At 40.1% G+C, this 27,769-nt stretch overlaps 1 protein-coding gene across 2 annotated transcripts in view; it reads left to right on the top strand.

The window, feature by feature from the left end:
* The first annotated feature begins 2,953 nt into the window (after window positions 1-2,953).
* PTGER3 (prostaglandin E receptor 3) overlaps window positions 2,954-27,769 on the top strand; it is an 82,222-nt gene continuing 57,406 nt past the window's right edge. The window contains exon 1 of one of the 2 annotated variants that reach the window (XM_074381014.1): window positions 2,954-4,240. In XM_074381014.1, the coding sequence (XP_074237115.1) occupies window positions 3,344-4,240 (897 nt within the window). In that variant the 5' untranslated portion in view covers window positions 2,954-3,343. The remainder of the gene's footprint in view (window positions 4,241-27,769) is intronic. The other variant, XM_010347630.3, reaches the window with a different exon arrangement.

Raw genomic sequence — 27,769 nt, 5'->3', positions numbered from 1 at the left:
AAAGTGACACAATTATGTACTGATAAGTAGATCTCTAGGAAAGAAATCAGAGATTCCTTAAGCAAAGCATCCATGGATCCTTTGGAAATTCTCTTAAAACAGAATGAAGCATGTTATTACCCTTTATGTCACTAGAGGGTGGTGGTGTTTCAGACCAACACAATTCAGATTATATCTGTAGTAACTGACCAAAAAGTGCCAACCAGAATCCAACTGCTAGCTTCACATTGTTATTCCACAGAACCTCATGACCCCGTCTCTACAAAAAATAAAATTGTAAAATTAGCCAGACATGGTTTCATGTGCCTGTAGCCCTAGCTACTCAGAAGGCTGAGGTAGGAGAATCACTTGAACCCAGTTCAAGCTATCATGAGCTAAAATCATGCTACTGCACTAAAGCCTGGGCAACAGAGTGTGACTGTCTTGTTCACAAGGTGAATAGCTAAAGGCAGACAACTTAGGATGAAGCAAAATACTTAAAAAAGAGAAATGTTAACACAAATTATCTGAAATGCAGCACATTCAGTTCATTGGTATAGAGGTAAGAGGCTAACAGTTCTTTACTAATACATGCTCTGATGCTTATCATGTTTATCAAGTCCATTTGGCTATAGCAAGCATTTCAGTGGGAGAAGTAAAAGTTTCAAATAAGTCAAATATTTGTAAATAAAAATGAGAATAGTTTTTTGACATAACTGGGAAAAGATCAGCTTTGCTTCCTTTACTGTGTGAATGGTGAAATAGTATAAAATTTAAAATATTTAGTTACACTAGAATCGTATTAACTGCAGAAGGAATAAACTTGATAGCCACTTTCATCCAAATGCTTTGGATAAAGCTTTGTCTAAGAATAACCTCAAATATTATTTTACTTTTCAAATGCTATTAGTCTAGAAAAATACTCTCCCAAATATAGGTTTGAGATTAATTCAAAATAATAAGACAGAAGTTTGGGGAAGACTTTAGAGTTAAACCATTTCACCATTCCTACCTCTTGCTCCCATTGTAAATGCAACATTTTAGTTAATAAAACTTAAAAGTGCAAAAAAAATTTTAAATGACAGCAAAACACAAAACGAAATTCATGTTGTGATTAATGCGTTATTAAAATGGAATTTAAATTGTATTCTTGCTTTTCCTTGTTTAAAAAATATACAATGTTATAGTGATAGTTTTTCAAACTCTCATACAGAATCAAGACAACAGCACATAAAGAAAACATGCAGAGGGACATATCCCATTCTTTTTTTTTTTTTTTTTTTTTTTTTAAAGACAGTCTTGCTTAGAGCAGACGCCAGGCTGGAGTGCGGTGCTCCACCTCCCGAGTTCAAGCAATTCTCCTGCCTCAGCCTTCCGAGTACCTGGGACTACAGATGTGCGCCACCACACCCAGCTAATTTTTCTTTCTTTTTCTTTTTCTTTCTTTTTTTTTAAGGCAGAGTGTTTCTCTATCACCAGGCTGGAGTGCAGTTGCACGATCCCGGCCCACTGCCACTGGGACTACAGGCACGCACCACCACGCCGGGCTAATTTTTTGTACTTTTAGTAGAGACGGGGTTTCACCATGTTGGCCAGGATGGTCTCGATATCTTGACCTCATGTATCTTGACCTCATGATCCGCCTGCCTCGACCTCCCAAAGTGCTGGGATTACAGGCGTGAGCCACCGCGCTGGCCGACAGTTGCCATTCTCACCTCTGTTTAATTTAAAAGTAAAGAGCACCCATGCAGAACATCAGCTAAGCTAGGAAAGGCAAAACTGATTGGGCTTGATCTGAAAGTTGACCATCAGAATAATGGTCTTTATAGAGCTATGTGATTATGTCTAATTTCTTATAAATATGAGGAAAAATGAATTTTGCAATTATTTTTAAAAATCTTTTTATTTCTTGAACAGCATGAAAAGGAAAAAAAAAAAAAAAGACTTTCCTAAGGTTAGGGGAAAATGATCTCACCTTTAATATTCATCTGCTGAGAGCAGTTACGGGATCCATGTCAGGAATACGTGGTTCAAATTAGATGGGAGTTAAGAATTGCTGAGACTTCAAGAACATTCTTTAGCTTCTTGAGGTTTCCCTTTAAGGTGAATAATAATGGCAATAGTACCTTGGAGGATTTCTGTGATAAAATGAGAAAATGCTTGTGCGAAGTACTTAACATATGGCTTACTGAAAGATGTTATGAGGCAAGCAAGTATGCCTATTTTCATTCAGTGTTTATTATGTCAAAGGCAAAGTTTCCACATAGATTAAGGCCTTCATAACATCTAAATATTCTTCTAGTTCTTATTGTATGAAGAAAAGAAAGAAGGTTGGAGGCTTTGTAAGGAATACCTTTCTCCTCTGCTCCCCTGGGAGCAGCTGATTTCACTACCTCAGATATGCAAATTGTGCCACCCTCCTGTCGCCACTTTGGCCCTAGCTGACTGATTTGCTGGGGTCGGAGGGCAAGGGGAGCGGGCAGGATTAGGCGAGGGGTAATAGATGGGATTTCTTGGGCCTGGAATTCAAGCATCCAATGTATGTGTTTCCCTGTGTCTATTCCCTTAAGTCTACAGGCATTCTCTAGTAATTTTATAGGTTTTAGCGGCATCCCAGGAGACAGGACGGCTTGGCCGTTTTATAATCACTCAAGCAGAGTCCCAAAGCAGAAAGGAGAAAAGTTAGCGATCACCTATGCAAAGGCTTGTGTGGACTGCTTAAGGACAGGGGATTTACCCTTTACTAAGAGTTACTAAAGGACTTCGGGAGAAGGATCCGGTCCCTGTAGGATCGTTTGTGGTCGAAGACGCAGGAGGGCGAGCGCTCAGGTGCGCCTCGGCAGCTTGTCTGGGGTCCCCAAGCCCAGTGAGACTTACTAGCTGCTTGCCGCCCCCCGACACTTTGGCGGAGAACTGGAGGAGGCGCCTAGTGCGCTCCGCGTCCGGCCAGGAGCAGGGCATTTCAGAGGAGCCCGTCTGGGGGTTTTCTCAAACCAGGCGTTCAGGCTAGGCAATCCAAGAGAGGCTCTCAGTTGCTTTGCACCCTCCTCCCACCTCGGTTCTGTCCACACCCACGGGCGCCCCGCCCCCTCGGCCTTATAGAGGGGACCGGGCACCTCTGTGCGCTTCGGAGCCAGAGGTTTCTCGGAGAGGAAGACGCGGCTGTCTCCGGGACCAGTGAGCCCTGGCGCCGCCGCGGCCGCGGCCTCAGTAGCGGAGTAGGGCGGCGGCTGCGCCCCCACACCATGGAGGGCAGCCCAGCCCCAGCCGCGGTAGCAGCCGACCTCCGCCGCTGCCCGCGCCGCTCCTGCCCCGTCCCGCTGCGGCTTTCTGGACGCCATCTCCTCCTCGCCTCGAAGCCAACATGAAGGAGACCCGGGGCTACGGAGGGAGTGCCCCCTTCTGCACCCGCCTCAACCACTCCTACACTGGCATGTGGGCGCCCGAGCGCTCAGCCGAGGCGCGGGGCAACCTCACGCGCCCTCCAGGGTCCGGCGAGGATTGCGGATCGGTGTCCGTGGCCTTCCCGATCACCATGCTGCTCACGGGTTTCGTGGGCAACGCGCTGGCCATGCTGCTAGTGTCGCGCAGCTACCGGCGCCGGGAGAGCAAGCGCAAGAAGTCCTTCCTGCTGTGCATCGGCTGGCTCGCGCTTACCGACCTGGTCGGGCAGCTTCTCACCACCCCGGTGGTCATCGTCGTGTACCTGTCCAAGCAGCGCTGGGAGCACCTCGACCCGTCGCGGCGGCTCTGCACCTTCTTCGGGCTGACCATGACTGTGTTCGGGCTCTCCTCGCTGTTCATCGCCAGCGCCATGGCCGTCGAGCGGGCGCTGGCCATCAGGGCGCCGCACTGGTACGCGAGCCACATGAAGACGCGCGCCACCCGTGCTGTGCTGCTCGGTGTGTGGCTGGCCGTGCTCGCCTTCGCCCTGCTGCCGGTGCTGGGCGTGGGCCAGTACACGGTGCAGTGGCCCGGGACGTGGTGCTTCATCAGCACCGGGCGAGGGGGCAACGGGACTAGCTCTTCGCATAACTGGGGCAACCTTTTCTTCGCCTCTGCCTTTGCCTTCCTGGGGCTCTTGGCGCTGACAATCACCTTTGCCTGCAACCTGGCCACCATTAAGGCCCTGGTGTCCCGCTGCCGGGCCAAGGCCACGGCGTCTCAGTCCAGCGCCCAGTGGGGCCGCATCACGACCGAGACGGCCATTCAGCTCATGGGGATCATGTGCGTGCTGTCGGTCTGCTGGTCTCCGCTACTGGTAGGTAGTTCCAGGGTTGGGGGAAGTCGGGATGCGTGTGCGAGTAAGCGGAAACCTAAGAGTTCGGGAAGTGGCAGCACCTGCAGGGGTGTGTTTGCAACCGCAGAGCTCTGGAGTGTCCTCTGCTCCTGCCCGCGCTGTCTTGGGTACAGCTGCAGAGTTGAGCTCCTCACTTACTCCCCGACTCACTGAGCGCCTTCCAAGAGCCAGGACCTGCGTTAGGCACTGGTTATGCGCAGATAGAGATCACAGGACTGCTCACGTTATAGTCCGGGCACAGACAGGCTATGTCATTAAAATGACATATATGCAGAGATAGAAGTTTGTCCTGGGTGCAATAAGAGCAGAATGACTATGATAACTATGATAACTGTAGCATGATATTGTGTGGGCGGGTGGTGGGGAAGGTTCTTTATTTCAAATACCTCTCTCACGTTAACGCGATTTTCTGTCTGCAACCCCAGAGAGTTACAGCCCTCTTGTAGCTTCCAAAACACTGCGCGACCTATGGGCGCCTTCAAGGTTCACCTTCTTTCTTTTGAGACTGAGTCTCACTCACTCTGTCACCCAGGTTGGAGTGCAGTGGCACGATCTTGGCTCACTGCAACCTCCGCTTCCCGGGTTCAAGCGGTTCTCCTGCCTCAGCCTCCAGAGTAGCTGGGATTACAGGCATGCGCCACCAAGCCGGCTAATTTTTTGTATTTTTAGTAGAGACTGGGTTTCACGGTGTTAGGATGGTCTTGATCTCCTGACCTCGTGCTCAGCCCCGCTTGGCCTCCCAAAGTGCTGAGATTACAGGGGTGAGCCACCGCGCCCGGCCTAGATTCACTCTTGATGAGGCAGGAGAATGAAAGATGAGAGTTGCGTCCTCAGGCCTTTGGCATGATGCTTGACTCTCTATGAAGTGCCTGAACAACAGTCTGGGGTCCCGAAGCCCAGCAGCTCCTTCAGGTCAGCATTTACTTATCCTTGTTGCAAACAAGCAGGATTGGCTATTCCTGAGATAGGAGGTAGGAGTTTCTCCATGTCCTAGTTTCTCACACTAGAGCAATGAGGAGGAGCAAGGGGTGTTTTCATAGGCTCCTTGTCCAACACCTGCCTTTACATGGTATTTTTGAGGTTTGTTTGTTTTTTGTCTGTGTTACTTTTAGCTAATAAGTGCTGTTTACTAATTTCTGAAGAATAGGTGCTTACCTAGACCCTGGGGAGCCTGGGTTAACAGATGTTGCAGAAAGAGTGATCTAGTCACTGTCGGAAGGTATAACCAACTATATATATTACACAATCATGGAAAACCTTTGAAACACATGAGCGCAGTTGTTTGTTTGTTTTTTTTTTTCTACTTGTGGTCTAATATATTATATACAATTTAGAGTTTTAACCATCATCATGTGTACAGTTCAGTGGCATTAGGCATCAAATACGTTGACTTTTTTGTGTGCCATAAATATTTTAAAATTCCTTGCATTTGAAAGTAGAAATGTAATTCCTTTCATCTGGTTTGGTATCGTGGAGCACAAACCTTGGCTCCAAATCAGTGGCATGAGAGGACAAGGAGAGTTATGTTGGGACCTAACTGCCCATAAGTCACTGAATGGTCACAATTCTTTATTCCAGGAGTTGGAACTCAGGCTGATGTCATCACTATGGCTTATCAAAACCAGCACCAATTTTAGACATGCAGTATTTACTTCTATGGCTGAGGAATGGAGTAAATAAGTGGCCAACTAGGTAGGAAGAGTTCTAAATAATAATCACTTTATTAAAGTGTGGTAATTAACATAACTATAAAGGCAAACAGGGTATCTGAATTTTTTACAGTTGTCATTTGAGTTCCACATCTTTGAGTTTGCTGTGTCACATGATTTATATCCTAGGAGAAAACACAGTTAAATCAACTGAATAAAAAACCCATACAGTTAATCAGACTTATAATTTTGTTTATATATTTTGTTTTTAAGTCAAAGAGAAATCATATAGTGTGTTTTTTATTTAGACACTTAAATTCTAGTACCGTGAGTATGGTGACCTCAGAAAGAAAGTAGATCAATCTTGAAAACTGTAATTTAGGAAGGCCAAACTCACTCTTTCAAGAAAGACTATATTTGAAACTAATCTTACTTAGTTTTAATTTATTTTCATTCAGACAATACATATTGATTTGTAGCATTTACTGGGCACTTTATTAATTCAGTTATAAAAACATTAAATAAAATAAAATAAATTCAACATGTGATCATATTAAAAATATTAAAAAGGAGAATTTTTTTTTTTTTTTTTTTTTTTTATGCAGAATCTCACTCTGTCACCCAGGCTGGAGTGCAGTGGCGAGATCTCAGCTCTCTGAAGCCTCCACCTCCCAGGTTCAAGTGATTTTCCTGCCTCAGCCTCCACAGTCACTGTGATTACATGTGCCAGCCACCACACCTGGCTAATTTTTGTATTTTTAGTAGAGATAGGGTTTCACCATGTTGGCCAGGCTGGTCTTGAATCCCTGACCTGAGGTGATCCACCTGCCTCAGCCATCCAAACTGCTGGGATTATAGGCATAAGCCACTACATCTGGCCTAGGAGAAATTTAAAGTTTCAAAATAGGAACTTTTTAAACAAAAAGGTTCCATCAGCTGGGCATGGTGGCTCACACCTGTAATCACAGCACTTTGGGAGGCTGAGGTGGGTGGATCATCTGAGGGCAGGAGTTCGAGACTAGCCTGGCCAACATGGTGAAACCCTGCCTCTACTAAAAATATAAAAATTAGCTGAGCATGGTGGCGTGCACCTGTAATCTCAGTTACTTGGGAAGTGGAGGCAGGACAATTGCTTGAGCCTGGGAGGCAGAGGTTTCCATGAGCCAAGATTGAGCCACTGCATCCCAACCTGGACGACAGAGCGAGACTGTCTCAAAAAAAAAAAAAAAAATCTTCAAATATCTTCAAAAAGATTTACTGAACAAAGTTGGAATTATTTCAAAGAAAAGAAACTGGCAAAGCTGCTTTCTTAACAGAGAACTGTAAGAATAAAAGCACTTGAATTTAGTGAATTGAATTTTCAGAATATTAGTGTTAAAATGAGAGATTTTTTAACACTTTTTTTTCTAACTATGGGTAAAATATAGATTTCCTGTTAGCTTTTTTTAAGTTGAGTACAGGATACTATTCTAATTGTCCCAACTTCTTACTTGAAAGGACCCTGAGTATATCCTGGAAGACTATCATGACTGTAACAAATATTCAGTTGTTACTGCAGGAAAACTTGGTAGGGCAGAAATACCATAATAAGAAAATGTCCTAACTGCTACAAGTTCCCATAAATACTTAAACAGAGGTTTACGTATCCTTAAATGATAGTTTGTTTCCTTTCTCTTTTTCTCAGAGACTTTGCAAAATGCAATATAAAATGTGAAATTAAGAGAGTACAGTGGAAAACAATGTCACCATGATTGATGATCTACAGTTCTTAGTTACTGCTTATGTAAAGCATCACGTTGTCATCCTGCTGGAATCAGCAATACAATCTATTTGACTTTTGTCATTATTGGTTTATATTTTATGAACGATGCTCACCGTAGTTCAGTTTTTTGACATGATTGCTAAATTTCCAGAAGTGGGAATAACCTTAGGATTTTGTTCGAAAGAAGCCGTGAGTACATTTTGTACTTTTATAACTTGGCACTCCCAAACAGGTAGAATGTGGCTAATACTGTAAGCTATCTCAAAAAGAGTAAATATAAAGCCAGTTATCAACATTGTGAAAAGTGAGGTATGAAGAACAGTTTCTCATCATCAGTCTTGGAACTGGATAAAAGCAGCCTTAAAAACTGTTGCCTTTAATCTTGAACCAATGAATTCCCTGCTCGAATTCCCAGTATCCACAAATCCAAACAGGCATGTTTCAGTTCAAGAAGATATTTCACAAAGTAGTTGTGATTTTAAATTTTTTTTTAGATAAGGAATCACTGATTTATTTTGACAAGTGAAATTTGCCTTTAATATGCCACATGTGGTAGATATGTGTTATGAACTATTTTTCAGAAATAACATTGTTTGACAGCACATAAAAATATTATTCAATAGCTAATCTCTTCCGCCTCTAACTTTCTGCGATATTCAGTATGTCGCTTCAGAGAACGTGAGTAAACATATGAATCCACATTGTAGGAAAATATTCTGCAATTTTTCTCTTTAAAAACTGTGAAGTTCAACAAAATATTCTATGATTATAAAACTGATTAATGTTATAATCTGTTCAGAAAAGCAGAATTTTCATATTTATGACTGAAATATTTAAAGAACAAAGGTACAAGATAGGGTGTAAGTAACGCCTTTGGCTCTCATAAAATAGTCAATCTGAATTTGCCAGAGTAGATTCCCAGGAATAGGTGAAATGGCATAACCTGACTTCATGACTGACAGCAAGTGTGTCCCAAAACCCAGCCCAGTGAGAACAAAGGGTGCTCGGTAACTAGATCAATGGGAATGATGGTTAGAAAGTGTGCAAGGAAACGAATTTAGACTATTGAATGACAAGATGAGGAGCTCGCTCTTTTGCCTGTAGGCAGCAAAATCTTCCTTTTGAGTTTTTGAGTAGGGAAAAGAGATTATTGGCAGAGTTGTAGGGCATGGATAGATTTAGGCTGAAAAATGAGAATGTGAGATCAGTTATGACTTACTAAGGTTGGTTAGGGCCTTACGGTAGAAACGGTGGAAGAGTTGAGTCAGAGAAGGAAATGTGAAAGATAACTGATGCTATTAGAAATGGCTGATTTTAAGGCGTGATTGATTCAACAAACACTGAGAGTCTACTGTGTCTTATGAACTGTGATAAATGTGTTTCCATACATTGTGTCATTTAATTGCATCCTGTGAGATTTCCACTATTAGCTACATCATTCAGGTGAAGAATCTGAGTATAAAGAATATTGGAATCATATTTCTAATTCAGGATATCTGATTTTGAATTTTAGTTTTCGTTCTTGTTGTTGCTTGTTTGTTTGTTTAGTATAGACAGAGGCCAGAAATTCTAATCCTAACAGCAGCAATAGGGGATTTATATATTCTCCTATCTGTAAACACAGAAGTAGGACTAATAGAGCTAATATCTTTTTCCATTTTTAGTATTCTCAAATTCTCTTCTCTGGGAGAATCATGGTTCAATGAACCAAAATGGGCAATTTGGAAGGGGGACTGTTTGATAGATGCTAAATAAGGATGGAGCTCCCTGAGTGACTGGACTTGTGGACACAGTACATATGGGTCGATGGTGGATTATCTAAATGATATATCCAGAATCCAATATAACTTGAAGATTAATGAGATAAATCAGGGCTAAGAATTGCAGATTTTGAAATTTTGAGTTTATCAAAAAGAGCCAAGAATTAAACACTTCTTAAGCCATCATCTTTGAGGAAATTCACATGGACTGAAGTTGCAATATAATTGTGAGTCACTGACCCTTCTCTTTTGAAAAAGCTATGAAAGTCAACAACTAAATTATAAAAGTTTCCATAGGTTTGGTTTTCTGGGGCTACCACTCAGAATTATGCACCACAAGCATCTGTAACAGACTATGATTCATCTGAGGGTGCAGAGGGGTGATAGGTGAGGAATAGTGGATGCTAAGTTTCAGTTCTTAGTTCTGCCCTTGCACTGCAGGAAAGAAATGCAGGGAAGTCGTCCCTAAAGCTCTTTACATCTGTGTAGCATTTTTGCAACCTGCCAGTGTTCCACATTTATCTCATTCATGCCTTGCAACTCTAAGATCTACAACTGTAAAATGTCAAATTCTTACTCTCCTATTTTTTCCGATTGCTTTTCAAAGAGATAGGAAGTAAATGTGTATTTCAAATCCTCCCAGTTACGCTGCTTGAGAATGATTAGACAATCTCTCAAGTCCTTTTCCCTAGAAAATTCCGACTTTCATAAAGATGGTAACTGACGAAGAAATCTAATTTGGGAGGGGGGGTTCCCTCTTATATCTTGTCCCCTAAGTATATGACAACATTTTACTGTAAACATAGTACAGACAGTCTCTGGCTTAGGATTTTTCAGCTTCACGATGGTGTGAAAGGAATGCACATTCAGTAGAAACTGTACTTGGAATTTTGAATGTTGATCTTGTATCGGGCTGGTGGTATGCAGTGTGATACTTCTTGGTGATGCATGCACAACTCCCAGTCAGCCACACATACAGTACTATGAAATGCTTCATTACTGAGTCCTTGTAGCAAGCTGGGAATATTCCTTCCATATTAGGCATACTACTGTGATGTTTTACTGGTTAATAATGTTGACTCTTGTGTTGAGATAGATCTTTCCCTTAGCAAACTGCAGAAAAGAGGCAAGTAGTGTTTCACAGCTGGGGAAAAAAATGTGGTAGGGAATGCAACTTTCAAAAACAGAAAGAAGGAAAAATGGTAAACCACCTGTGCATAATTCATCCCTTCTTCCCTCCCCCTGCCGCCATCTCTCCTCGGCATTCTCTCAGCCCTGTAATTTATTCCCCTTTACAGCTTCTAGTTAGCTCTCTAACTCCAAAACACACTGATCCCATTTCCCCTTTCCCTTACATCTGAGGAAGGAGCTAGTACCTTGTGTCCTGAAGACCTCTGACAGAAGTCTGGAATGCTCTTTTCTGCTCTATGGCCCTGAGAAGGGGAGGACTCACCTGCAGTGAGCTGCTCTCCTTCCCACTTAAATAGTCGTTCCTCTGTGTTGGAGTTGAATGTGGGTCTTGCTAGCACCCATATTGTCTCGTGTGAGCTGTTTCCAGTCAGGGTCTTCTTCCTGTTATCCTATTTGTGCACAAACCTGTTGTGAACTGAATCTTGAGTTGAATTCATTGTGCATCTAACTGTTGTCTAGGATCAAGCCATTCTGCAAACTTCCTGAGAGAGTCTCTCCCTCAGTAGTCTTCGTCTTGTCACAGGTAGTCAGGAATGTTGGGGCTGAAAAGAATCTCTGCTGCTGACTGACAGCCCAGAATTGAATTGACACAAGCCTAAGTCAGACCAAAGTGTGCGAATCAGAGCTGTAAACTGCTTCACACAGTCTGACCAGGTCCTGACAACACATTAATATTATTTGCAGCCTGCAAAGAGCACAAAGTGTTATTTTCCTATCCAGCAACCCTCCCAGATATTCTGTGGGACAACATTTATAAAGAGGACATTTCAGTGACTCATGTGGGTGCTTACTTAAAATCTATATATTGTTTTAGCAGAACTGATTTTATCATAGATATTTGAAGTGTCATCAATCTAAAATGAAAAATGGTAGCAGAAATGGAAGCTGAGGCTTGATTATTCACACTTTATGTTAGAAAAAATAAAACACCTACTAATTTGGATAAAAGTTGTGCAACGTAAATACAAGATAAATTTTCCACCAAATACCGTTACTATTTAAAAGACTCGGTAAAACAAAAACCAAAGATCATGTTGGAACTGGAAGCCTGTTTATTTCAAACAATAATTGGTCCCCAAATAGTAAGTGTGATTTTAAAAATATACTTTTCACTTATTTTTTATTTCCCGAAAGTAAATTTGATTTGTATATGGTTTTGTCTTTCTTTCTGAATACATAATAAATGTCATTTTCCATGGTTGAGAATATGCTGCTATCGTGATTCATAAAAACTTGGAAAAAGAAGTATGTTATTAATGTTGAAATGATGAAAGAGTGATTGTAAAAGATAAGAATCATTCAGAGAAAGTCACAAGACAGTAAAGTGGAGCTCTAATCGCTGTTTGATGTGTGAAATTTCACTGGTAACATCTTGTTACCAACAACCTTATTTGGGTTAGAGCTTCTGGCAGATCACGTATTTCCCCAAACAGAAGAATGCCTCAACAGCCAGCTCTTTAACCACAGAGTAGCATCAGTCGTTAAGTGACCCCTGACTTGTGAGGACTCCTCTTTGCTTCATAAGAAGAACAGAAGAAAGTTATTGAAGAAGCAAGTAAGGGCCACAGGAGAACAAAACACTGGATGGCAAGAGACCTGGGTCTGGTCATGGCTTTGCCGTGTGATCTAAGTCACTTTATCTTGCTGGACTTCCCTTTTCTCATCAGTGAGATAAAACGGTGAACAACTCTAATCTTCCTTTCCGTTCTCACTTCCTGGGCCTCTAAATAGATTAAATGGCTCCTATTGGACATACTATTTCAGATACATGGGGGAAAATACCTAAAGACTTAATAGGAAGAAGCATAGAAATGTATGCAGGTGGACAAAATAGATCATATATTCTTTTATCCAATGATTCTATAAATATTTATTGAGAGCTTGTTATGTGCCTGGCACTCTCATCACCCTGGCAATACAGTGGTGGCCAGCGCTGATTCAGGTGGCCATACAGGTTGAGCAATTACCGTTGCTCAAGAGGGTGCCATTCACATTATAATGTAAGATAATGACAGTCTTTGGAGTTGAGCAGTATGCAATCTGTACAGCTTTTCATGGTAGCCTTGATGGTAAACCAGACAGAGCTCTATCTTCCTTCATGGACCTTTCAGTCTACTAAGGTAGAAGACAGTAGATAAACAGTCATTCCAATAAGCAAATGTAACCAGTCTGATGAGTCTTACTGTGGTTGCCCTTACTACCACACGTGAGCTAGGCCTCATGCAGGCAGGACAGTGCTGGTCCACTGCTGCATGATTGCTCGAATGGAGCACGCCTGGCCCCAACTGTACTAGGTCTGTGCTTGGGCTCCATAATTAGGGAGCATATTAATTCACACCTATGACTCCAGCTATAATGCTCAGCTGCAATTCTCCAGAGTACAACCACTGCTAGAGTGAGTACATGGACTCAAAGGGCTGCTGGCCTCAGGCCATATGTTGTTCTAGCATCAGCCTTCCCTCTGGGGTCATTAGGCTATGGGTGGTACTCAGATTACCTCCTGACAAATTTGTCTTTCCCTTTCTTTTACTTTATAATTTATTTATTTTGAGATAGTGCCTTGCTCTATCACCCAGGCTGCAGTACAGTGGTGTGATCATAATTCACTGCAGCTCGAGTGATCCTCCAGCCTCAGCCTCTGAGTAGTAATACAATTAGGTGTGCACCACAATACGCAATTTTTCCCTTTCAATAAGTTTTCTTTTAAGGCATTTATGTCTTTTCCCTGTAGTGAATGTGGCCAAATCCACTCTGCTTCATGTTTCTTGGCTTCAAATCTTGAAAGAAGTTCAGTGTCTTGCTCTTTTCTTTCTTTCTTTCTTTCTTTCTTTTTTTTTTTTTTTTTGAGACGGAGTTTCGCTCTTGTTAGCCAGGCTGGAGTGCAATGGCGCGATCTAGGCTCACCGCAATCTCCGCCTCCTGGGTTCAGGCAATTCTCCTGCCTCAGCCTCCTGAGTAGCTGGGATTACAGGCACGCACCACCATGCCCAGCTAATGTTTTGTATTTTTAGTAGAGACGGGGTTTCACCATGTTGACCAGGATGGTCTCGATCTCTTGACCTCGTGATCCACCCGCCTCGGCCTCCCAAAGTGCTGGGATTACAGGCTTGAGCCACCGCGCCCGGCCATTGCTCTCTTCTTTCACAGAAGGCCGTGAGCCCCTTAAGTACCGTCTACCTCTACCCAAGTGACCGGCTATACCACAGAGTGTTGTGTGGGTTTTCCTTTGTTATACCACACAATTTGCACTATTTGAAGCTAATGATTCAAAATTTACCAAAATAAGTAATTCTTCTGAAACTTCTGTTCCAACGTAATTTGCTCTGCCCACTTGACCAGAGAAGTGCAGATGGATGCTGGCATACCTTTTTATACATCAAAAACGAGCATTTTATGAAGGCAAGAGAAAGGTGCTTTGGGAGAATGTCAAAGGAGATCTCCTATTGATGCCTTGGGGTTAGGAAGGGCATCTCTGAAAAAAGGGTCATTTATGATGAGTCTTAAAAGATCAGACTTCACACACCAGGGTCTGTTGGGGGATGGGGAGCTAGGGGAGGGATAGCAGGGGTTGGGGAGATTGGGGAGGGATAACATTAGGAGAAATACCTAATGCAGGTGACAGGAGGATGGAGGCAGCAAACCGCTATGGCATGTGTATACTTATGTAACAATCCTGCAAGATCTGCACATGTACCCCAGAACTTAAAAAAAAAAAAGAAGACTTCAAGGAAGAAAGAGCAGGATGTAAAGATGTCAGTGTAGGAACACACTGGAAGCGTTGGAGAAACTGAAGGAAGGCCAGACTGATGGATTAGAGTGAATAAAAGGGAGAGCATCTGCAAGGCCAGCTCGAGAGGTGGGCAGGGCCAGATAATTCATAACATTCTCATTTTTGTTTGGGAGTTTAGATTTCTACCACAAGTACAATGGAAAACAACTAAAAGCTTTAGGGCAGTGATTTGATCTGCTTTATGTTTTAACAAACCACTTGAGGTTGCCTAATGGATTAGATGGGTAGAGCATCAGAGCCCTCGAGGACTGGGGGCAGATGGAGATGTAGAGACATTAACAGAAAGAAAAACTTTTTCCTCAAACGTTCCTTTAAAAAAAGAGTGGGAAGTAGCTTGGCCTAGAATTTGTGGGAGAGGGGAAGTGGCAGTGGGTCTGTGCAGATGATACGCCATAGAAAACATTGAACTGGTGTGCTGGGAATGGTAAACAGATCTGTTTTTGTAGAAGTACATTTGAGAGTGTCAAGAAATACAGATACAGTCAAATGGAGACTGAAGGAAGAGGGAGAAACACATAAAAAGATTGCTTAAGATTAGGAATGAGAATTTGTATTTCATTTTGAGCAAGTTGTATTGATTTTCTGTACTGTTCTGTGTTTGTAAAACAAGAGAGTGGGCATTATAAAATCTGAAATCACAAAGGTCATTTAGGAAAACAACTCATGTAATAGTTGATATCTTCTAGAATATTCTTAGTGAAATTGTTTCAGCTCTGTTTGTTTGCACTTAACCGAACACCCTTACTAATAGGAAATTCTGTGCCAGGCTCTTTCTCATACATACTTTTATTTATTTTTTGCAATAACGCTATGAAATAGGCATTCTTGTCTCCAAAGTTATAGATAATGAGAAAACTAAAGCTGAGAGGAATTGAGTGATTCCTCAAGGTAGCAGAGGTATTAAGTGGACAGGCTGGGATTGACAGGCCAAGCTGTTTCCTCCTCCATGCCATGATGCCTTATAATGCCCCATTCATCTTGAGCTGTTCTTTCTTTTTTCTTTTTTAAATATATATTCTATTGCCTTTTAGGTTTCGGGGTACATGTGAAGAACATGCAAGACTGTTGCATAGGTACATACATGGCAATGTGGTTTGCTGCCTTCCTCCCTAGCTGTTTTTTCTATTAGAAAAAAATCACTTCCCTTGTATTGACTGAGTCGGAATCTGTCCTCCCTTTTGCTTCCACCCTTCGGTGCTAATACGAACTCTTGGATGAGTTAGAACAATACTAAATGTATTTCTATTTTATTATTTTTTTATCACAAAGATTATATTTTTTACTGAAACTTAGTCACTGCATACATACTGTATTGCACAAGTTATAAGTGGATCAACAATTATATTAGCAATGTAAACTCATGTGCATTTACATACAACAACTGCCCTATATTCTTGGTGCATTTTGTGCCAGGCACTTTACTTTGTAAATATGGCAAACATAAAAGGACTTTGCTGCTGGGTGTGGTGGCTCAAGCCTGTAATCCCAGCACTTTGGGAGGCCGAGGCAGGTGAATCACGAGGTCAAGAGATCGAGACCATCCTGGTCAACATGGTGAAACCCCGTCTCTACTAAAAATACAAAAAATTAGCTGGGCATGGTGGCGTGTGCCTGTAATCCCAGCTACTCAGGAGGCTGAGGCAGGAGAATTGCCTGAACCCAGGAGGCGGAGGTTGCGGTGAGCCGAGATCGCGCCATTGCACTCCAGCCTGGGTAACAAGAGCGAAACTCTGTCTCAAAAAAAAAAAAAAAAAAAAAAAAAAGGCCTTTGCTACTTTAATTCATGTGAACAAAGAATTATATATATATATATATATATATATATATATATATATATATATATAATCTTATAAAATACCTGTTATGTCAAATCCAGGAAAAACACACACACACACATATATTTATTTTTATTGTACTTTAGGTTCTGGGTCACATGTGCAGATCGTGCAGGATTGTTGCATAGCTACACACATGGCAATGTGGTTTGCTGCCTCCATCCCCCCGTCACCTGTATCTGGCATTTCTTCCTGTGTTATCCCTACCCCCCACTGTCCCTCCCCTAGCCCCCCAACAGACCCCAGTGTGTGATGCACCCCTCCCTGTGTCCATGTGTTCTCATTGTTAAACACCCACCTGCGAGCGAGAATGAGTGGCGTTTGATTTTCTGTTCTTGTGTCAGTTTGCTGAGAATGATGGTTTCCAGATTCATCCATATCCCTACAAAGGACATGAACTGATTAAAAGAAAATTTAGTGATAAAAATGTTAGATTTGTTTCATGTTCTTAGGGAACTAGCATTCTAGGAAGGAGAGAGGCAATAAACAAATAAACTAGAAGTCAAACTGTGATAAATACCATTAAGAAAGTAAAGCAGTGTGCCAGAATAAACCCAAAAGCATCCTTCTGGCAGTCATGTGGAGCTCAATTGCAGAAAGCACGAGTGGGAGGGGAGATCAGGTAGAAGGCTGTTGAAGTCATCCAGGTGAGAGGTGGTGACAGCTGGGATTGAAGCGGAGAAGGGCACATATTCACATGGTGTTTTGGGGACAGAGTTTACCAGACAGCCTGGAATTTACTTGATCACTGTCCTATGGCTCTGACAAGAAATAGAGCTCTCTCTGGGCCTTTGGTTTTGAGGTGGACAGCTATCTACATAGGGCTTTCCATTTGACTCCCCAAGATGGAAGTGACTGCTCTAAGCTTACACAACTAGGAAGGGAGAGAATTAGGAGGTAAATTCTATGTAATGGATGTTATTTCCTTTTTTCTGAGACATGAATCAGAACAGTCACACAGAGGCACAGAAGTTAGCAAAGTTTGCTTATAAAGTAATAGAATGTCGTAAGAATCGTGAGCCCCAGAAGATCTAGAGCCTGCTGGTTTCCAGGCTAGGTCTCAGAATAAATGTTCTGTTGTCACTGTTCTTTTGAAACTGGCTCCAGTTATTGTTTGCCTGTTTATCTCCTAACTTGAGAGCAGTTCTCAAATTAATATTCCCTACTTTTAAAATCCGGATTGTTTGGCTGCAAATGACTGAAAACTAATGCAAACTAGCTTGACCAAAAAAAAAAAAAAAAAAAAAAAAAAAAAAAAAAAAAAAAGGTAGGGGGAGTTGCTTGATTCACATAAATTGCAGGGGTGTGAAAAGTGTAGGTGGCCTTATGAAAAACTGAAGCCAGGACTGTCTCTTTCTGTGCCTCTAACTTTAGCTTCTTACTATGTACCAGAATCCCCAGTTCAGGCTCTGTTCCTAAGGAACCAACTTAAGACATAGCTTTGCAGCTCTTTGGCTAGCCCTTGAGTTACTTTTTCAAAACTTCAAGTTAATAAGTTTATATTTGCAGTCTACATGTGAGGTTTTAATTTTGCTTTTATAATAATACAATATTTTACTGAATGCATCATCTTGAAGCACTGTTTAGACATCATAGATTTTTTTCTATTGTTTTGTTTTATAAATACAAGAAACAGTCATAGATGACAAAGTCTCATTTTCAAAGACTAGGATGAGTTTTCTAAACTATGAGGAAAGATTCAGGCACTGAGAATTGTCCAGAAGTAAGTTAAGAGTATAATGAGAGGTGGCATTATAAGACTAAGAATCTTGCAAATACTCCATTAACACCACACTGAGATGACTAGAGAAAAAAGAAGTTCCTTCTTGATTTTTCATAAAGGATGAGTTGTAGTCTGGCTTTTATGTTGATCTGGCAACCAGCTTTTTCTTTATAAATCAGTAGCTGTGCTAACGGCCAACATGCTGGGTGGCAGACTTTTGATTTTATTTAATGGTAGTAATTTTCTCCAAGAATAGACTGAGGATTTGCCTGGATCCAAAAGTGAATTTCTTAATTTTAGCTTTTGCTCTATAAAAGACATTAGGGAACATTTTGAAATTCTTCTCTCTAGCATCTATTTCTAATTAAATTTTGCTACAGATCAATATCAGGAAGCATGGAATATCTTCTGACTTCAGAATTCCACCCTCCTCCTTAGAGGAGGTTCTCGGTTGCAAACAACTGACTGTGACTCCAAGTACAAAGGGCATATGCGGAAGGATTTCAGGAGCTCAGAGTCCATAGAAGGCTGGCAGGTCAGGTTTGGAAAACAGGCAGGACCAGGATGTTCTTGATGATGAGCTTCAGGCCGCACAGCCAAAGTACTGCTGCAGAAATGTTTGTTGCATGCTGCTGTGATGAATCCAGTGTCTAAAAACCCCCTTCTCCTTTGTGTTATGCTTGTAAAATTCAAACTTCTATTGCCAGCCTGACCGCTCTCGCTTGGGTTATTTACTCCCAAGCTATAACAAAGGATGAAATCAGGCGCCTTCAGCACTTGGTTTATGAAATATGTGCTGGGATTTCTCTCCCACCCAGAAGACAGAGAAAAAGTTATACAAAATTGGGATATTAATAATAAATGGTGGGGGTCCATTTTTTACCATTTATCTAATTTATTCTTAGAAACATTATAATAATAACATATTTTTAAAGCCGTGTGTGTGTGTGCTTGTGCGTGTGCATTCCTGTCATGTGTCTGTTGGGAAAATTGGGGTAACAGTGAGACTGATGGAGCAGAAACTGAAGAGAGCCACAAAATATAAAAGGGCTTCTATTTACTGAATACCTATTATGTGCAGGTACATACTTGAGAATTATCCTTTCCATACATTATCTAACTTAATTTTCACAACAATTTATGAGTTTGTTATTTTTCATTCCCATGTTTCAGTTGCAAATAATATGACATGAAAGATGTGATAATTTTCCTTAATCATATTCCTAGTAATTGACAGATCTTAGGCTTTTTTACACTGTAATGCTATGTGTCATATTGTTTCTCTCTTTCTAATGAGCTTACAAAAATATTTTAAAGTCATTTCATTGAAAATATTGTACAAAAAAGAACAGATTGAGCATCATAGAAACAGCATTGGTCAGATAATTATGGTAATTAAGATTTCCTGTAGAATATCTAATGATTCATTAACAGATCGACCTTTGTAGGAGCTTGAACATCTAGGGAACAAATTCTGCAAATCTTTTTAGAAGGTGACAAGAGCTTTCACTTGTCGACAGTCACCTGCTAAATGGTTCCATTCACCATGATACTTGCAATTTAGGAAGTGTTTTTTTTTTTTTTTTTTTGTAAAGTTGTGGCATCAATTTTATTTACTTCTGTGTGTCTTTTAGGCTTAGAACATTCACATCCAGTGATAAAGTTTTACTAGGCAAACATTTTTCAGTTAGTACAAGTCACATATATTATTCTCTTCACTAAACTATTTATAAAACAAATAAAACTGTCTATTGAGTTCTTTTTGCTTAGTGGGAAAGTGTTTGACTACAGTCAAAATTAGAAACTTTGTTTTGACAGTTCTAAAGCCTCCAGTATGACACAGTGCAATTGGGATTCTTGCAAACCTGCTTTCATCTTTTTTTCTTGTAATTATGGAAAAGAGAAAGCCATAGAGAAACTCAGTGTGACCACGGTGACTCTCTAACATGGAATTCAGGCATGTAACTATGTAGTAGCCTCTCACCCAGATTGAAAGGCTTCATATTCTTTAGTTTAATCCTCAAGATCTTGGATTTGGCCACATCTGCCACCATACCATTTTTTTCCATCCCTCCCCTTCTATGCTTACCTTCAGTGATAAAAATTGGTTTGCAGTTCTTATAATGATTCACACAATTTCACACTCAGAAATATGAACTTTGTCTCACATATAAAGCATCTGCTGTTTTGGGAGACAGGGGATTCTCTGAACCTAGAAACTTATTTATTTATTTATTTTTATTATTATCAGCTTTTGAGATGAAGTTTCACTCTGTTGCCCAGGCTGGAGTGCAGTGCTGTGATCTTGGCTCAGTGCAACCTCGACCTCTGGGGTTCAACAGATTCTCCTGCCTCAGCCTCTGGAGCAGCTGGGATTACAGGCATGTGCCACCACACCCAGCTAATTTTTGTATTTTTAGTACAGATGGGGTTTCACCATGTTGGCCATGCTGGTCTCAAACTCCTGACTTCAAGTGATCCTCCTGCCTTAGCCTCCCAAAGTGCTGGAATTACATGTGTGAGCCACCATGCCCTGCCCTAGGAACTGATTTAAATGCCCTTTCTCTTTAATCCATAGTTCCTGTGCATACTTTTATACTTAATTATGCACAGTTATAAGTATCACAATGAGGATGATTGGCCATTGTAGACAAATCTTATTTTACAATTAATGCACATTGTATTTCACAGATATAATCTCATTTTGTTCTATTAATAACAACTTGAAGGGATACTGTCATCTTTGTTTTCAGAAGAGGAAACTGGTTTTGCGATGTTAAGTAACTTTCTGGGGGTCAAATCCACATTTGTCTGATTTTATTGCCTATGTAATTAACCACTATACTTTATGGCCTCCCTCTTGTCAATATCTATTTGTCTGATTTAGTGAAAATTATAAACTGCTTCAGAGCAGAGAGCTTGCCTTATTTATCAATAAACCTTCCTGGCCCCAAGCAGTCACTCAATAAATGATTGTGGAATAAAGTAATTAAGTGAAAAGGACACTAGATTAGGAAGAAGATCAAGGTATAAATCCTGGCTTTAAGAGTTTTACATATATTAGTTGGTTTTTAATCTTCACATAAATCTTGAAACATAGGTGACATTAATTCCTGTTTTTTATTTTTACTTTTTTACTTGCTGAGTAAGCAACTTGCTGTAAGGCCACAGATGATAGTGTTGAGTGAATCAAACTCAAATCTTTTTTTTGTTCTAAAGCCACTAATCCTCTTGAATCTAATGAATAATAGGTACCATTAATACAGTAAAATTTATGAGTATTTAAGATAATAGTACATGTTTTGCTTTATTCATTACTTTTGTTTATCCACTTTGTTGTTAGTAATAAAAATTCTAGGGAAGATTTAAACATACCTTTAGGGAAGACAACTGTAAGAGAGACAACATTGTTTTTATAATGGAAGAGAGAAGTTAATTGGAAGCAATGGGAAGGAGCTCTAGAAAACAACTTCTCTAACACCTGGTGTTAAAGAAGGAAAAAATGAAAGGGATGCTTGGAAAGGTGGCTTTGGGACTAACAATTAAACATGAAGAATTTCAGCAACAACAGGGAAACATAGTGAAAAATAACAAAGAAAGGAAAAAGCATAATGCTTCAAAAGATGCTCAATAGTTTCACTAGATTTATGTTACCCTCAGTCATTATTAGAGATGATGTAATATAGTGGTTTGGGAATGGAAAACATAACTGAAAATCCAAAGCTGGGGCAGCCTTCAGAGTTGGTCAAGCCAAAAGCTCAGCATTGTCATCTAGGACCAAGGTTTGCCCCATCTGTCTTTTGCAGTACAGTCTTGGCCTCATCCTATGGCTTGCTCCCTGCTGGTAGCAGCAGAGATGCTAGTACATGCTTCCTAGTTCCCGCAGGAGAGAGAAGCCATGTTTTTATATGACTTTCTCTTAACAGTGAAGAAACTGTTGGGATCTCACTGGCTAGGATGAGGTCACATGATTATCCCTAACTCAGGTACATTTCTGTAGCTAGGGATGGGGTCAGCTATGAAGCAAATAGACTCCAATGAAAATAACTATGTTGAGCAGGGGAGATGGAAGAATGGACACTGGGTAGGCAACACTGCAGTGATAATACCTATGCAGTTTAATTGACAGAGTGAAGGTGGGAAACCCTGAAAAAGAATAAAGTACTACACTTTCATCATACAGCATAGTAGCCACTAGCCACATGTGGTTATTTGGCCCTTGAAATGTGATTAATCCCAATTGAGATATTTTAAATGTAAAGTACACAGCAGAGTTGGAAGATTAAATACAAACAAGTGAAATGTAAAATATTGCATTAATAATTTTTATATTCACTACATGCTGACATAAGATTTCAGATATAGAGGGTAAATTAAGATTCATAATGTTTCTTTTTACTTTTTAAAAAATCTGGCTACTAGAAAATGCAAAAGTATACATGTATCACACATTTGTGGCTTGAATTACATTTCTCTTGGGTGATGCTGCATTAGACTGATGTTTTTTTATTGTTTTAACTGGGGGAACTATGTCAATAAATCTCTTTAGAGAAATAGATGAAAACAGAGCTGTTCTGGTTAAATGGGGTGGGGAATCGGATAGTTACAAGTCCCAATAGATCTACTTGCCAATTCCTGCAAAACCATTCTTGAAAATATCTACATCGGCTTGGTGCAGTGGCATAAAATCTTTTGTTTTTAATTCCAGTGCTTTGAGAGGCCCAGGCATCACTTGAGGCTAGGAGTTCAAGTTTTTAATTTAATTTTAATTTTGTTTTTAATTCCAGTGCTTTGAGAGGCCTCAAGCATCACCTGAGGCTAGGAGTTCAAGACCAAACTGAGCACTGTAGGGAGATGCCAGTCTCTACAAAAATTCAAAAAGGAAAAAAAAAATAACCTGGCATGGTGACACATGCCTGTGGTCCTAACTACTAGGGAGGAACCCTTGAGCCCAGGAGTTTGAGGTTACGGTGAGTAAATTGTGATGGCATTACTGCACTCCAGCCTGGGAGACAGAGAAACCCTGTCTCTTAAAAAAAAAAAAAAAAAAGAAAAGAAAAGAAAACACTTACATGAAATACAGGATTTTAGATGAATTCACCAAAAGCATTTTCCCTACTATAGTTGTAGGAATTATTTTATTATTACTTGTTTAGGATCTTCCCTAGGAAAGTAAGTAGTGCAGTAAGAATAGCTTTCATTGGGCTCACACATTAAGGAGAGAGGGAGTCAATGGTATTGGGGTCTGTTTATCATTTTACAGGATCTTAGGAGCCTGTGATCCTCACAGGCATTAGGCATTTGAGTCATGTAGGACAGGGTTCTTCCTCATATTTGCTTCCTTCTTGTTCTTATTATTTGCTGCTGGACCAAAGTTCAACATAATATTAATATAATATAATATAGGATCAATAATAATGTAGGATTGTATATTAATATTATATAGTATTAATCCAAATAATATAATATTAATATTAATATAGTATTAATCCAAATAAATCAATAGATGAGAAAAAAGCAGCCTAAGGGGGTAAACATAGAAGATGAACACATTATAATTTTCCATTTTCCTTCATCGCATACAATACAAATTGTATCTTTTTCAAACTTCCTTCAAACCTGGTATAAAATTGTAAGTGCGAACCATTATTTAAGTGAGATTTTAAAGCCTGGCTTCCTGAAAAAGAAAATAAACATTTTTCAGAAGTTTTGAAAACTAAAGTTTACATTGAATAATATAAATATAGCATGGCACTTGCTGGTTTTCAGCTGTCACCTATGCATTGCATGAAAGGAAAGAGCGATCGTGAGAATGAATTACAGTAGTGCTACATAAGCCTTGATGGGTAAGAGGATTAAGACGGAATGCATTTCTGTCTTGGACGTCGCAAGTTGTCATTCTGTGTTTTGTCATAGCCACACTCCCTGATTTGAATTCAGATATCTGGGAGGTCGCAATGAAGACATCTTTAATGGTTCAGTTTATAATGCATAACATTCAAATAATAACAAAACAACAAGTAGTGCTTACATAGCACTTACGTAGGTAGGGAACTGTGAGTATTACTCAGTCCTTATTTACAGTCAACAGGACAAGAGTTAGCTATAAAGAAAGCTGGTAAATTTAGCCAGGGGTGTGTTTTGTGTTGGGAAAAGGAAAATGAATGAATATAATGTTAGGAAGTTCCTGATGCCAATACTGAGTACAAGCCTAGCCCTGGCAAGGAATTTGCAAGTGCTAAATTAAACTGTGACTGGGGTGTCATCTCAGATTCTGAGGAGTATTTTAAATATTTATTACAATATAAGCAAGGGCTGAGTAATCACACAATGGCAGATTCACAGCTCGAGGAGCTGAAAGTGTCCCACGATGGCATTGCTTCATCTTTTAACATTAAGACCATTCTGTGATTTCCTAATTATGACAGGGAGTTTGGTCTTCAAGGCCTCAACCTTTCCAAAGACAGCTATGCTGACTGGGTTTAACCTGCCATGTTACTGCTTGGCTCTTGTGAAGGGAAAAGTGGCAACCAAATATTTGAGACCCTCTCCTCTTGGGGCTACGAAGCGGCAGCACTGAAGACAATGATTCCTGCAACCCACTCACCCTACAGGCATGCATGGTCTCTTACCGTAAGTATTACACAAGTGTTAGTTGCTGTTTTTCATTCTTCTTCTTCAGATGTTAAGTATAAGATATGGTCTTATATTTGGGGTCTTATATATCTTTCTTAAAATTCTATAAGAAAGGAGTGCTAGAATCATATAAACACTTTTACAATAATAAAAGGACTTTTGATACTATGTATTAAAAATTTGATGGTATCCTCATTAAAGACTGTGTTAATATGCATAATATCTTCTATGTTTTTTCCTTGGGCTATGTTTTTAACAGATGTTATTAAATAGTCAATAGAATTTCTTCTTATAGATTCAATATATTTTATTTTAAATACTAAATACTTGCTTGTGTTTTTCATTCTATAACTCCAACTTACCAGCCTCAGGGTTACTACTGGCTATCATCTGAAAACCAGAACATTCCAGTGAAAATCATGGGTGATAAGAAGATATGCTTATAGTCCATTAGCACCTGGTTTGAAGCTGTTATCCTGGCTAATTATAATAACAGGAAGGAAGGGAGGAAAGAAGGCAGGAAAGAAAAAGGAAGAAATGAAGGAAGGAAGGAAGGGAGGGCCTGGAGTCTTGAAAAGGGTTGAATGTTGGTAGATTTGTCCACTGGATGAAAACTCTAGAATCTGTTAACCCCTAAATGGGCAGGATACACTGTACCCTTGCTTTCATGAACTTATTTGTTAATTCAAAAAATATTTATTCATCTATTTGGCTTGACCCTTGCTGTGATATACCTAGAATATAAAATAGAATTGATCCCTACCCTTGTAGCAGTTTTTGATTATTGAGAGAGACTAACAATTAAAAACGAGCAGCAATATAAAACGTTTAGGGATGATAAAAGAAGTAGAGAATGATGGGAGTCCATATTAAGATTATATTAAGCCTTGCTTTTGTCAACGGAAATATCAAATAAATTGATGTTTTGAGACCACACACAAAATGTCAGAATTTTTCAAGTAAAGAAAAAGAGGATGAGAGTTTTAAGACTTAAAGATCCACATTTGTAAAGCCTCAAAAACAAGAAAGAACTGGCACTTTTAAAGACCTGTGAGAAGTTCAGGGTAATTGGAATATTGATGCATGAGGGTAAGAAATGATGAGAAATCAGGCTAGAGAACACAACAGGTACTCGCCAAGTAGAGGAGCTTGGAGTGTAAGTGTTTGGACTTTATACTCAGGGCAATGTGTATACATAAAGGGCTTTTCAAAGTGGAATAACAAGATTACATTTTCATTTTACAAGGATCCTTTGTAAGCAGCAGCATGGGCCAGACCAGATGGAGGCCAACGTATCATGTCAGATCATTGTGATAGTTCAGACAAGCGTTGATGGAGGCCTCAGTTTATGGTCCACTGGGCATGTAAATGAGAGAAGAAACAGATTAAACAGAAAACATAAGAGGTTAATTGGAGACGTTGTGACTGATCGGATGCGAGGTATATGGTGAATGTGGTGGAATGTGGAGAGAGAAAGACAGATGTAGAGAGACACACACAGAGAAATGAATCAAGGCTAACTTCCGGGTTTCTGTTTTAGAGAACAGGATTTACTGCGATAGGGAAAATGAGTGTAGAAACACCTTTGAGGAAGAAGGTAAGAGTTTCCATTTTGAAAGTGCTGAATTTGTTGTAAGACATTTAAACAAAGCCATGCGATAGCAACTAAACTAATCAGTTTGGAACACAGAGAAGTGGCCTATAGCACCTAGATGGGTTTTGAAGCCATTGAGATGAAAGACCTCACATAGTCAGTTTATCTACAGTAAGAAGAGGAGGCTCCTAAGATACAATTCAGAAATCCTAACATATTTTGAGAGACAGAAAAACAGGAGCATATAAAGGGGACTGCAGAGGAATACCCAGAAAGGCAGCAGAAAAATTAGTAACAAAATCAGAACAAACGGTAACTTCAAATTAGGGAAGAGAATGTTTCAAGAGACAGCTACATTCAAGTAGGAATGATGTTACAGATAAGTAAGACTGGAGCTGATTCTGCAATCTTGTTGGTGCCCTTGGGAACAGCCCTGTCTTAAGATTTATGAGCACAGAGGTCAGGATGTAGCAGGTTTTGGAATAAGTTTAAAGTTAAAAATAAAGTTTAAGGAGAGTACACACCTCTTTTGGAAAGTTTGGCTGTAACTTCTGGAGCAGTCTATATGCAGATAGGTGAGAATTCCACAGCAGGTTTTATTTTCTCAACGTGGCAAAAATTCGGATATCTTAAAATGTGAATGAGAAATCCCAAAAGTGGGAGAAGCTAACTATAAAAGAGGAAAGGAACGCTTGAGAATATATGGTCTTGGAAATTTGGGATGGGTAGGATTCAGGGGATAGATAGAGGGTTTGCCTTAGATAGACAGGTCACCTCTTCCAGTCAAATAAGAGGAAGGAAGGAACGGATGGCTGCAGATGCTGAAGTTGGTGGTAAGAAGGTGGGAAGCCCCCTAAAGATTTTGTGTGTGTGTATGTGTGTGTGTGTCTGTGGTTGTGTGTCTGTGTGTATAAGAGAGAGAAAGCACTGACTAGAGAATGTATTAGGATAGGGAAGCATACATTTAAGGACACCCCAATTTGCTCATGTTCACCCAATGTCCATCCCGAATATAAGATGCATCTATTTTGGATTCTCCAATGAGATAAAGTCTTCAGAGATTTTAAAGGTAGTGTCATTTTGACATACTGCAGAGTTTAATAAGAATTTATCATATCAGATTAAAACCATATTCGTTACCCTGCATTGTGTACTGACTGCAGCACAGTAAAGGATTCTTTTGCATGTCATGGCTGTATTGTTCATGAAGTCCGTCACAAAGGCCAATAATTTACCACTAAATTTAGTAAGCCATAATTGTTGATCAAGCTAAATGTTTTGATCAGATCAGTTATTGCCGGTCAGACTGCTTACCTCTTGTTAAATTATGCACACATCGACCTCCTAAGAATTCAATCTAAAATGACCACGTTATAGTTCTAGGATTGCAACACTAACTCTTTACCAATAAATGGGTAGATGATTGTTTATAGCTAAGACACCAGCTACTCTAAACTTGTTGCTTTTTAAAGTGTAAAAAATAGCATATTTATTGTAAATAATTTGGGAAAGAATACAGAGAAGAAAATAGATATTGCCCTAATTCTCAC

The sequence above is a fragment of the Saimiri boliviensis genome, chromosome 11 (assembly GCF_048565385.1).
Source record: "Saimiri boliviensis isolate mSaiBol1 chromosome 11, mSaiBol1.pri, whole genome shotgun sequence".
In the NCBI taxonomy this organism is placed as follows: Eukaryota; Metazoa; Chordata; class Mammalia; order Primates; family Cebidae; genus Saimiri; species Saimiri boliviensis.
Note: the sequence above shows the minus strand (reverse complement) of the source record. Positions and strands in the feature narration are given on the sequence as shown.